Genomic DNA, 13413 nt, shown 5'->3' with positions numbered 1-13413 from the left:
TAACAGGGGCTTTTTTACTAATTTGCATTATCTTGTTTTTAATTCTCTGACTTTTGTTCCCTTTTCGACTTCAAAAAATTGTCTTCACTTTGTTTGCATATCAACCAAAATCTTGTGCTTTTCCCCTCTTGTCTCTCAGTCACTGACGAAAGCTAGTGGATACTAGCTGAAACGTCTGACCGTCCGACGTTTCCAAAATCATATCTAGTTGCTTGAGTATCTGCCTTTTGGCGTATTTATTCTATCGTATGTCCAGATTTCTACATCTCCTGTGTCTCCAGAAAATGCGAAAATAAGCGAAAAAAAGCCAAAATAAGGGTAAACACGCCAAAATAAGCCAAATCTAAAGTAGCTTTTGGTACTCTCACCTCTCAAGTAACGTACTGGTACGATTTTTTATGGCCCGAACATCCACCCGTTGACGTTCTTATTATTGAACTTCACGTTTATTAATTAAAAGAAATCAATCTTCTAACCATGTCTGTAACTTTTTTTTTAAAGACGAATAAATTTGACAAATCTTATCAATTTTTGGTTAAAAGACGTTAATAAACACTAATAATTTCGGCAAAAACATTCCGATAATAAACATTCCGACAAAGATCAAGGTCAAATACCCCGCATATGGGCCTTGTACAGGACCTAGCCCTAGCCTCCTGTACAGGCTCCGGGCGGGTGGGAGTTTTGATACTGCGTTTTGTAGTGTTTGAACGGGTTCCTTTAATTTCCGGGATCCAACAACCAGCCGCGAGAGACGGTTTCTATTGGCAAGAAACGTGCTTTCATTCGGCAACAAAACAACCCAAGTAAAGTCGCCGGTAAATGCTCATTCGACCCCCCACCCCAGAACACGCGAACGGTATGTCGTTTGACTACCAAATATGAGAGGATGGTGTACTAATAAAAATTTATCATAACTACAGTTTTTATGTCGTTATGACGTAATATGATGTCATTATGACGGGGACATTTATTGGCCTCATTATTTCGTTATATGCTATTGTAAATCCTGAATTGAAAAAAACGCACTCAATGAGGACAGACACGTTGATACTGCTCAAAAATTGTATTGAACACAATTGACTTGGGAACCTTGTTCTTTTCTGTGACTTCTTAACCCAGGTGGCTCATACCATCCAACCCGGGAGTGTACTACTTTTGCTACTTAAACCCTACGACGAGTACAAACTTCTCCTGAAGTTGAATATAGGGTGTCTATGAAATACTATAGGACTATCGTATGGTATACTGTGATGACATAACGCCACGTTATAGTTATAATTAACAGTGAGATAGGGATAAATTGAACAATGCGTGAACCAGACGTTAAGATATATATCGACAAATGAGTCGTGTGGTTACTATGCAATGTAACGTTAAACAAGGTACTCCAACAATGGGTTCTGCCAAGAAGGAGGTAGTTCGGAGGTGGCAGAAGTACTAGGCTGTATAATTTCATTTAGGCATCACAACTCAGTAAAATGTTCCAGCATTCCGACCCTTGTCCATCAAGGGGGGAGTATCAGGTCCGAACCATTGTCAATCAGTCGGCTCACCCTGGAACGCAGTTGGGTGATGCCGCGCATTTATACACGAACAGGCAAATCTACACAATCCAATTCATTAGGTGTACGTGCCGATAGGGCCTTATACATTCATGGTTATGAAGAGCGAGATCGAGACCAAGATACAGACCCTCCCAGTGAGTGAATAAACAAGTAACTGGAAAGTACTTCATCTGTGGCTCTTCACTGTACGGCTGAGGACACAACAGAAGACAAGGTTCCCAGGCAAACAGAGACATATTCCAGAATCCAATAGATCTCTGTTGCCAAACTGTAAGAGGTTATTCTGTAATGTTAAATGGGACACGCACCAAAACCATATCATCTGTAAAAGTATGAGACGTTTCTGTCTCCTACGACATTTTAAAAAGCCAAACTACCCGAGTCTGAGCTCGTGACTGTTTTATGCGCATCCTCGTGTGTAAATACGTATGTCCTGTCTGGGTTCTGAGTTCTACCGAGATATCTCAGATCGAGAACATTCAGCACTGGGTCTGCCGTATTTTACTTGGTAGAGACTCCCGGTACTCCTATCATTAAGTCAACTAGGGTTGCCTTTACTCCAGAAAAGACGTCAACAGCTGCTCCTGAAGTTTAGACGCGGTTTGCTAAAATCCCCAACATTTAGACAGGCCAGCTAACGACTCACCAGGTCGTGCTACAAACTGAACTCTATCATTTAGGAACAGTGACATGCCACAAATTGCAAGATTAATAAACTTATAAAGGATAATTAAGACTAAAGTAATGTTAATAGATCCCTGTTACACAGATAATTTTATTCATTTTGTAATCCTAATATTTCGATTAACTTTTAACGTATTTATGTCAGAATTTACAAAGTCAAGGATTTCAACGCTCGGTAAACAAAATTGTGTGAATATCATTCAGTAATTAAGCACCAAATTCCCAGCGCCCTGCTATTCTGTTCCAAAAGTCCTGAATATACCATTATCATTAATTATTATCCGTAATACACAAGGTCATGTTTGTCCCATATATTATCTGTTAGCACAAGGGACTTACAAAACTCGTAGTTCTTACCTTTCCACCATTTTTCAAGATCTGTGTAAACCTTTCTCTTTGAATGATGGTCCTCATGTAGCTTAGCGCAAAGTTCGCAACCAGTATTTATAACTTTTGGAAAGCTTTTAGGAGGGGTTGTTCTCCATTTAAAGTACTGATTGTATTTAGCATCGTCCTCGTTAAGAGTTTTTATGTAGCGAGCTAACGCCTTAGGTGATTCAAAGTCATCTACATGAATAAAACTATTCGGAGGAGCAAACTTTTCATAGTCACCCTTGGGCGGTCCTAATACAATCGGCACAACTCCTTGATCCAATGCATTATGCCAAAACTTTTCGGTAATATATTCTTTACACCTGTAACTTTCGAAGGCTAAGTAGAATTTGTACTGTCTGATTAACTTAAACCGGCACTTCATGTCTAAGTACTCACAGGCATTCTTTCCACACTTACCGTATACGTCTATCGGAAGGTATTTTGCGAGTTCAATAGCGTAAATATGTCGTGGGAAATATTTGTAACATTTGCTTACAAACCAAGCTACTACGTGTGTTTTTTTTGTAGAGTTTGAAATTAATTTACCTTTCTGAAGATTCTTATACACTTGATATAGAGATCCCAATGGACTTTTGACGTCAGAATCATTCCTGTATGTCATTGTCCAGTTGTAAACACCGCTGTAAGAGCTAAGGTCCACGTATCTGTTGTTCTCTGGACATTCCTTTGCATACCATACCCAGTATTGGTGAGGGTGTCGTACACTCGGCATAAAAGATTCATTATACACCATCGGCGTGTCCCAAAAATGAAACACGACAGCATCAGCGTCATTCACCTGAGTACGGTCCCCTGTAAATATGCATGTTTTCATTGGTTTACACGACATTCTCTCTGACAAGTTTTTACCGAAAATACCTGTCCAAAGAACAATCTTCTTTATCTGAAGGCTGTCGTTGGATTTCAATGTAGGATATTCCCTCCAAACCTTGTAGAACTGGGATATATTATACGGTTCAACTGTTTGCCACTGCTGGACAGTATAGGAATTGCCAGGTGTTCTATGTGAATCCTGCTTAAACACCTGGGATAACCTTAATGTTGCCCGATATAAATAGGATTTTTCTTCACTGAAAAGTACAATAGATATGGAGAAAAAAGGAAGAATGGCAATCAGCAATATCTTATAACAACGCATTGTCATTTTAACGTTGCTTTCTCCTTTGCCAGTCATGATTACCAATACTTCTCCTTGTGGCTCTCTTTAGTGTTTTACAAAACGTCTGGTCTGCATCCCCTGGTGAACCAATTCCACGTACGGTCGCTTTTTGCAGTTTTATTACCCTGATGAACTGGTGTTTTAAGAAGAAGCCTGCAGTTGATTGATGGGGCTGTAAAAATAAATAATTAGGAGATTAATAATCATAAAAATGAATCTTCATTGCATGTTCTTGCCCAGAAGGGTTAAATGCACAAGGGGATATGCAGTATGCAAAACATGAATATTGCATACTGAAACGCTAAATTCTAATGCTAGTGATAGGAATCTTTATATTACAACAATACTATATACTACCTATCATCTACTGTTAGTTGCCCTTTCTTCTCTCTTTCCGAAACATCTGGAAACATAATTACATAGTTTCTCTGCTATGCGTTCGTTCTTGGATGACATCAAGTGTTTAAAAGTATCCTTGCTTTGACATTTTCTTACATACTTTGTCTAATTGTAAAATATCGAATAGCTCTTGGCGTTCATCTTTAAATAATGTACAGTCAAGTAGAAAGTGTATCTCGTTTTCAATAAATAACTGATTACAGAATTCGCACGTTCTATCTTCCAGACGGGTAAAGCTATTCCTGTCGGATTCTATACGTAAGGGATAGTCACTAATGCGAAGTTTACACATGGCTCTGCGATGTTCGAAGTTTGCAATGTTTAAATAGGTTTCTCTTTCATAAATCTCTTTGAATGTTTTGTATGTCCTTAGTTTGTTGCCTTGGTTTTCTCTTCTTCCTTTTACTTGTAGTTCTGAGTCTTTGTTTTAGTTCATTTAGATTAGACGGCGATTTTAAGTGACCATTAATGTACAGATAGGCAAATCCAGATTTCTCTAAAAGGTTCCTTACATCTGATAACCCGCAGGGTAATTTTCGGCGATCTAGCTCTTGTTGTACCAACTAGGTTTCATGTTGAAGACTACTTGTATGTGCTTCGTTGGCTAATTTGAAATAGTAAATAGTAATTGTACATTCTGCATTGAGCCTCTATCAGTAAAGGGAAACGTCCCAGTTCCGCTCTACATGCAAAGTTACTGGCGTTCCCCCGAATTCCAAGAATATATTTACAGAATTTAAGATAAACAGTTTCTTTTTCAGATTTGTCATTCATATTGCTACTGCACCATATTTCAGATACATACAATAATATCGGTACAATACATGTGTCAAACAGTTTACATTGAAGCGATACGGAAGACCTAGTTTCTCCAAGAGTACTTCTCGTCGCTCTGAGGCTCTCTTTTGTAAATTTTTCATGGCAGCACTAAATGTACATCCTGCTGTAAACATAACTTTTAGGTAACAATATAATGGAGCTATCTCTATCTCTTTATTATATTATAAGAAACTAATGTTAGGCAATAAAATGCTTATTTTGTTACACACTATAACTTTGGTTTTTGCTACGCTGATTTCCATTGTTGACAATATCGGCCGAGATTGTTAGTTGCATTCTGAAGTCCATGCTTACATTCCGACAATATAACAACATCGTCGGCATAAAATATGCTATTTCTTTTTTGAAGATTGTAAAAGGGGGCATCTAGGTTTTCTGCATTGAGTTTGTCTATGAGGTCACTTATGTACAGGTTGAATAGGGTGGGGCTTAAAACACACCCTTGCCGAACACCGATTTCAACAGGAAAAGCTTCGCTCAGGCCATTTCTAATTTTGACACGGGCTTCGGACTGGTTGTATAAGTTTTTAATTATGTCGAAGATCTTGAGTTTGCCTGAAATGCCCTTGGAGAGAAGTTTGGATAGCAGTTCCTCGTGTCAAATGGAGTCAAAGGCTTTTGATAGGTCGACAAAACAAGTGGATAAGCGTTTTCCAGAATATGTCTGTTTAGGTATTAGAGTTTTCAATATGAAGATGTTATCTGATGCCCCTTAGGTTTTTCTGAATCCTGTAAAAAAAGTTTTTTCAGCGATTTAAAAACGTGTTTACCTTTTAACTATCTAGACTGGCTAGGGGGGTTTAAAATGTCATCGCTAAATTTGATGTCGTGTAACGTCCGAACGGTTAGGGTTAGAGCAACAAAATTTGGTTACTTTTCCTAGAATACATCTGGCCACAATTTGTACCAGTTAAACAAGATAAAAATTTCTTGTGTTGCCATATCAATGTTTTTGTTGTAGGCATCTTCAGCGAAATTCAGTAATTTCAGGCTTTTATGTTGAGTTACACATGCTTTCTTACATTCATACCATCCTATGTAATTTCATGTCATTTTATCAATAATGATGCATAGTTTATGCTAATTTGATGACGTCTGAATCCATATTTTTCCTTAAAAAGTTCATTACTACTTGAATTTTTATATGACGGAAGGTTTAAAGGCATCCAGTGCGATTTCTGGGCATTAAAACTGGATTTACAAAATAAAAATTCTAGTCACCTAGTTACATGGTATGATTGAACAACACCATCCTAGCCCATATCGACCTTCGTTGAGCAAAAAGCGATGTCGTTGAGCGGTGAGAACTCGCTGAAATCTGCACGCTTTCCCGGCCCGGCTTTGGAAGGCAGCCATTTTTCAAATCTGCCGACCGCGCGCGAAGCCTACCGATGATCCCCGAACGCTTCCGGAGATTGTCACGTGATCCTCGGTGACCTTTCTGACACGGCTGTCAGTCGGCTTATCAGAGATCACACGCACGTTCATTATTCTCCGTCGCACTTTTCAGAACTTTTTTTGCGCTCGCAGTTCGTTTCGTTTTTTTTTATACGTGACAATGGCAGGTCGTCCCCGGCGAGCAACGAAAGAGAAAGCCATCGAGAGGTTTCATGTTGGACGATGACGATGAGGTATGTAAACTTCTATTTGTTTTCAACTTTTTGCGTCGTATGTCATCTCTGGTGTTCATCTCGACAAGTTTAGTCTTTGCCAATAAATACGTGAGTAGACAAAGTAATTGAAATATATATATAAACTACCTTCAGTTTCCAATTCCAGTGTGTGTAGACTAAGTAGAGTTTGTTTCCATGCTAAAACTTTGCGATTTTAGCGGTCTGTCGGACGTGTGCATAATTACGTTCGCTTCTCCGATCATCGGAAAAAACACATTGACGTGAAATATTTCACTACTCTTGGAAATTGACCCCCCAAAAAAATGCAACTTACCTGAATGAAGAGTTCATCTTTTACCTAGCACTTTTGAATGTATAAGAAAATGTGTCTATTGTGGCCGTAAAGAGTTTGAAGTGATTTGTTTTGTAATTCATTCAATTTTGCCAAAGCGGAATTTAGCATTTCAGTGTTACTTTTCGCGTTGCCGTGCTAATTGCAGATCTAAAGACGTTTCCGTTATCCAGCCAAATCAATGCACGCAGATGGGGATGTGAACAGATGTGTACCCGAACGAACATAATAGTATGCTATAGATGTCAAATACCAGACTTGTATCACTGTCTGCACATAGTGTTTAGCTTATAAGGTCAAAATTTACAATAAAGGTCTTTCAATCATTATCAGACCTCTACACTATTTATAATATTAGTTTATGAATTTCCTGGGATGAATTGTCAGGAGAAGTGTTTTTTCTATCTGTGTCTGAAATCAATATAGTACTATTTCTCATATACCTTTCCCTGTATGACCTAGGACAATCCAGCCCGAGGAAGGGAATTTGCCCGGCACTTGGAACAGAGGAACCAGGTGAACCAGCCTGCAGACGCCACGCCCCTCCAGCCTCAGGAGGATCCCCAGGAGGACATGGACATGTCCCTTCCCTTGGCAGATTTGTCCATCGACACTGATGCGAGTGAGGACGGGAGTGATGAGAGCGGTGGTGAGGAGGATGGGGATGTAGAGGAAGAGGATGCAGAGGAGGAGGAGACAGAGCAAGGCAGCAGGGGGAGAGGCGGCAGGGGGAGAGGCGGCAGGGGGAGAGGCGGCAGGGGGAGAGGCGGCAGGGGGAGAGGCAGCGGGGGGAGAGGGGCAGGAGGAAGAGGCGGCAGAGGAAGTGGGGCGAGGGGAGGTGGAGCCACCAGAGGAGCCCGGCGGCGGCATATTCCTATCAGAGCGTCTGCCGAGGACAGGGAGAGGATACTCTCTCTCCAACAAGAGAGAGAGAACAAACTAAACGTAAGAACAATTCAAAATCCCATTCTATCAGTATAATGCTATAGATTTGCAATCAGCGATACATGTGGAATTTGGAGAGCATATAATTCTATTACACTTTGGTCTCTTCCATCAGTTTTAGTTCTGATCCCTTTGTTTTCTTAGGAGCTGGTAGGTGTCCTGCCGTTGGAGGCTTCGCACGACCTTCTAAAGCTCGTGGCGAGGAGCAAGCCTTCCATCCTCCTTGACATCCTCCAGGTGGGTGAGGGGAGGAGGATTGCCGACATGGCTTCGGGCATAGTTGCTGGAGGTGCAGGAGGACCAGGTGGAGATGGAGGAGCTGGAGATGGAGCAGGTGGAGATGGAGGAGCAGGTGGAGGCGGAGATGGAGATGAGGGGAGGCATGCTGTTCCACCATGGTGCAGATGCAGCAACTGTCGCGAGATGCCGACCGATCTCGAGAGGAAGTGCTGCGACATGGATGCACGGTGGTGTGTTTCGCGACTTCCAGTAAGTGGCTAGCCGGTTCTATTCACATCACGTCGTATTGCATACATATCAGAATCATATCACAATTCATGTTGACAGTACAATGAATAGCACATGGTATTTCCCTGTATACATATTTCAAGGCGCAAAGTTCCAGATGAAATCCATTTGTCATGCAACCTACCACTAGAAAACTTTAGAGTACAGACCAATATACATAAAGGTAAAACATTTCACAGCAGTTTTACAAAAATACCTGTTATCTATACAAAACCTACAAGGGAACTCAACTGTATGAAAACAAAATAGCACTATGTAAACATGTCATCCAACTTGCACATTGGTATTATGTATAGGTATGTAACAGGATCAGAGTTCTACTACCAATAAATGTACCTTGCTTTATCTATACCTATTACTTGTATACAAGTCTATAATTGTTCCCTACAAAAATATTTCTCCACATCGTTGTTCATTGTTACTTGTTTGCTCTGTTTCAAACACTCTTTACAACTCTTTTACTCTCTTACAATATCCATATTACACAAAAAGCAGGACATAGTATGTCAAGCAATCAAGTAAGAACTCTTATCCTTTTCAGGAGATTGACTTGTACATCCTGCAGCGGGGAGTCCTGCAGCTCAACAGGGACACCAGGAACGATCTCCTGGCCTTGCAGGAAGACCAGGAGCCAGGGGCGGACCACCGAGAGTTTAGACATGCTGCCTACAGGCAGTTTGTGGTGTGGCAGCATGGGCGCCTTGGGGAGGGTAACAGGGTGGTCATACCCTCCTGCTGTGTCTGGCGCATCCGGGACGAGTTCCCGGATGTCAATGGACATTACACTGGCTTCCGTGTAAATAGACTGTTTTAGATGTAACAGTTACACTAACCCTTACCCTGACCCTATGCGGTTAATGAACCCTGTGTAGGCAAGTCTGTCCTCGACCTGTGCTGCTCTACCAGCACATTGGTCGGCACTGGAGGTATCTTAGCTAGGGTACCGAGCCTCCTGGGATCTGTTTCAGACATGGGCTGTGTTGTGCTCATGCCTCTCCCGGAGTCGGCTCTCTTGTCAACGATCTCTGCCTGCAGGTCCTTGATGTAGAGGTACTTCTTCGGTTCCCGAGGCACATAGATTGACCAACGCTCAGACTTCTTCTGGAACCGTCTCTTGTACCTGAAGACATGCAAAACAGCGTAAATAACTTCTATGACAATTACAGGTTACCAACATTCCAAATTCAATGATTGACATGTTAAACACAATTGTAAATTCCCATCATCTTTGCAACTGGAACAAAATGTCTGAAACTGATCCCAGGAGGTTTGGTAACCTAGCTAAGATTCCTCCAGTCCCAACTAATGTGGTAGTAGAGCAGCTCAGGTCGTGGACAGACCACACAGTGGTCATTAACTGCTTAGGGTCAGGGTTGGTCTCTACAGTAGCCTACACAGCGACCTACTTCATACAAACAAATTAAACAAACCAACCATTTATGCTAAACATGTTGCCTTAGCTGGGTGACAAGGCGAGAGAAAACATATCTACTCACTTGATATGTCCATCCTTGGCTTTCCACACTGCCCTGTCCTTGTGCTCGTTGTAGTCTAGGGCAGCAAGCTGGCACCTGGCCTCGTAGACCGGGGGGCTGAAGGCGTACCTCTTAGATGCATACATCAGTATGTGATTCTGGAAGGACTCCAGGTCTGATGTCGTTCTGGAACATAATAGATTTTCAACATGTCTACAATTGGCATGCTTTGTTCAAACTTTTTTTAAGATTGTTGTCAATAGTTACTTGTGAAACTTGATTAAAAAAATGTCCTATATACATAAAGAACTGACTGGATATAGGGAAACAGAAAATGTGTGATAAAAAAGTGTAAGAAAAAACGACATGTATCACCATTTGAGCACGAAAAGGGACATATGTCATACATAAATAAGGGATACATAGGGACACCAAGATATGCAATTACACTCACCGGAAGCGTAGGTACTTGTGGGTGGTCTTCAGCCACCTTGGATTTAGTATGATCGTTGCCAATTTCTTGTGGGCAGGGGAACCAGACACGAGCCAGGTTTTCGTCCGGGGAGTGTCTGCACTGATTGGGTTATGGTCACACTGACCCATGGCCCATGTGTGCACATCGCACACGTGGTGCAAGACACCTTTCCACAGTACCTATAGACAAAACCATGTGAATACTTGATATGTCATTATGAGTAAGGTTTGTTATACAGATATGGATATTCTACAGTGACACATGAGACACGACTTAAGCTCATGTCTAGCTGCATTTAGTGATATATTAGTGATAACAATGTCACTGTGGGGGAGGAGGCTTTGATAAGTGTAAGATAGATAGTAAGTAACTTTTCTAAGTAACTAAGTAACTTTTCACATTGACTATGATCCAAGACTTCTGCTGATGCCATAAAGAAATGTGCCATGGACTTGTGTGTTTGTATAAGACTCGGTACTCACAATGAATTCGCCAAATGTACTGGCCTTGTTGCAGCACCACCAGAAGTGGTTGATGATGTCCCTGGTCCACTGCTTTAGGTCTGTACAGGACTTCTCCTGTCCAGCCTATGGCAAAAAAAGAGACAATCATAAGTACATTGTGCCTCAAATACTGTAGAAGGTACCTGCTTTCTAACATAATACTTGTGATCAATACTGTTACACCTTTTATAGTTTATGGCATATCAATAGTGCAGTATTTTCATCATGTATAAGCTACATTGTTCGCTGTATGAATTATGAGCCCAAGTCTCATCTTCCTAAGAAAACAAAGATGCATGTGTTATTCCTGAGTTATTGTAACCAATCCATTCAAATGCTACCAAAAGTAAGAATGAATAGTATTACATATCAAATACTTCAGGATACTACGAATACTTACTGCAATCAGCTTCTTCATGAGGTTTTTGGCTCCATGCCAGACGTCTAGGGAATGAAATATTCCCTTTACTCCGTATTTCCCTTTGTCAGCATCTGTTTATAAGGAATAAAACATGTTCTGGTTGAATCGTTACCAAGTTACTCTGTCTGTGTTGACCATTGTAATGACCCACTTTATTGCCAATAAATACAGGTATAAACTGAAATTGCTGCACCTGAGCTATTACAGGATGCATTCTTTTGAGTTAAAAAAACAGTAAGAGTTTATAGAATTTGTCTGACAGCATCTGAAGAAATGGACTAGAACAAGAAAGCACATACTTAAGTTTAACATTACTTACTCATCAGTGCACCAATTTGTGGGTGTGCATCGGTGCAAACCTCTTCAATTGGCACCCTTGCCTCCAAGAGTTTGTCCATGGCTTTCTCAAACCCCCTCTTCTCCATGATTGAAGACTTTCTGTCTGTCTGCCTCTTGTCCACCACTTCCACAGCAACGATGGCCCTTGTGTTCCCATCCAGGACAGTGTACGTGCAATACTGTGCATTGTGTCCTGGTGAGTCCATCCGTCCGTCTCCTGTGTATGTGCAAAATAAAGATGTTTGTAAAACATTAATTATTGCTTTCCATAGCATCTGTCCCCATGTTATAATGCAGCAGAGTAATGGCTAATTACGTTCCATACTAGTTCCATAAATTTTCACCCCATTATATAAAACAAAATATTGATAGCAATAGCAGTGTATATGCAAGTCAAATGATACAACACATAGTACATACCAAGCAGAACGACCTTGTCCCTCCTCTTCATTTCTCTTACAAGGGCCTGCAGTTTGCGCTGCCAGAAGGTCTCTATGACAGGCACACAGTACTGCCTCTGGACTCTCAGAAATGTTGTCTCACAGACACACCCCAGGTTCATGAAGCTGGACATCAGGCTGACCTTGCTGTAGTTGTTCCCCGACAGCAGAATGCTGGAGGACAGCATGAAGTCCCCCGCCTGAAGTCCATACTTGAACCTGGGCTGGCTGTAGCCACTTCCAAATGAGATGCCCACTACCACAGTACTGCAGAAAAAAAAGGTAAACAGATCCTGTTTGGACAACCCTACTAATGCAAGTAACATTAAATGCAGCTTCATATAGTTGCAACAGGAAAACTAATATAAATGCAGGGGCAATGGCTAGACATCACATTTTGATATAAGAAGCAAGTTGGTCAGTGTCTGACAAAAAAGTGTGAGCTTACCCATTTAAGGACGATTCCAGTGCCAATGGACTTGGCCACTGGGTTGGGCTGTCCGGTTGCACTGCACTTTGGGTCCCTGCACTTCATCTTGTCTGCAGGTTGTTGCAGGAACTCCACCAGCTAAAGCAGGCTTTTCGTGTACACGATGGAACACTGCTCATCCTTGATGTCACCAGAGTGGTTGACCTTGATCTCATCTGGAAACTCGATGTTGTCATCGGTCTCATCTGCCACTCCTACTGACAAGGCATGGTCGTAAACCTCCTCCCCAGGTGTGATGACACCGTATGTCTCGATGTCCCGACCTAGAATGGTGGATGATGTCCTGAAATATGGACAGGAAACAAGATACATTTATTTCATTTAAAGAAAGATTGACAATAGCAAACAATTTTTTTAAGTCAACTTGGGTTGATACTTGTAAGGAAGATCATCACATAACTTGTACCATAAAACACAGATTAACCTAAAACATACTATTGAAGGCCAACATTGGATACAGCTATGCTCTACAGTCATGAACTCTTTTAAACATATAAGAACACTGAATACCAAGGGCAACTGAAAGCATACAGATTATCTCCCTACTCACAAGACACATACCTCATTGTCACAGACGGAACGTAGTCCGGATCTTTCTCCACATCATCAAAGTATTCATACGCATCTTCCTCCTCTTCTCCCCAGTTCTCATAGCCTATGTCAACAGAAAGCCTGGAAAACAACACATCACATGATCAAAGAAAGCCTATCCAAAAAGCATCAACAAGAAATCAAACTATGATACAGAATAATAAATAAAGGACCAAGTGATTTAAACATACAAAA

The 13413-nt window shown here is 41.2% G+C and overlaps 2 protein-coding genes across 2 annotated transcripts; both read right to left on the bottom strand.

Moving 5' to 3' along the window:
- Positions 1 to 2428: 2428 nt before the first annotated feature.
- LOC109474715 (alpha-(1,3)-fucosyltransferase 6-like) lies at positions 2429 to 3927 on the bottom strand. Its single transcript, XM_019775076.1, has one exon. The coding sequence runs from the start codon at positions 3820 to 3822 to the stop codon at positions 2530 to 2532; it is 1293 nt and encodes a 430-aa protein (XP_019630635.1). The 5' UTR covers positions 3823 to 3927; the 3' UTR covers positions 2429 to 2529.
- Positions 3928 to 8466: 4539 nt separating this feature from the next.
- Positions 8467 to 12354, bottom strand: LOC109474713. Its single transcript, XM_019775072.1, has 7 exons — positions 12118 to 12354; positions 11678 to 11914; positions 11338 to 11429; positions 10917 to 11021; positions 10414 to 10613; positions 9981 to 10145; positions 8467 to 9604 (listed from the first exon to the last, which is right to left on the bottom strand). Exons 1-7 carry the CDS (start codon positions 12323 to 12325, stop codon positions 9331 to 9333), a joined length of 1281 nt encoding a protein of 426 aa, XP_019630631.1. The 5' UTR covers positions 12326 to 12354; the 3' UTR covers positions 8467 to 9330.
- Between the last annotated feature and the right edge of the window lie 1059 nt (positions 12355 to 13413).

The sequence above is a fragment of the Branchiostoma belcheri genome, unplaced genomic scaffold, assembly GCF_001625305.1.
Source record: "Branchiostoma belcheri isolate BF01 breed outbred unplaced genomic scaffold, Haploidv18h27 scaffold311, whole genome shotgun sequence".
In the NCBI taxonomy this organism is placed as follows: Eukaryota; Metazoa; Chordata; class Leptocardii; order Amphioxiformes; family Branchiostomatidae; genus Branchiostoma; species Branchiostoma belcheri.
Note: the sequence above shows the minus strand (reverse complement) of the source record. Positions and strands in the feature narration are given on the sequence as shown.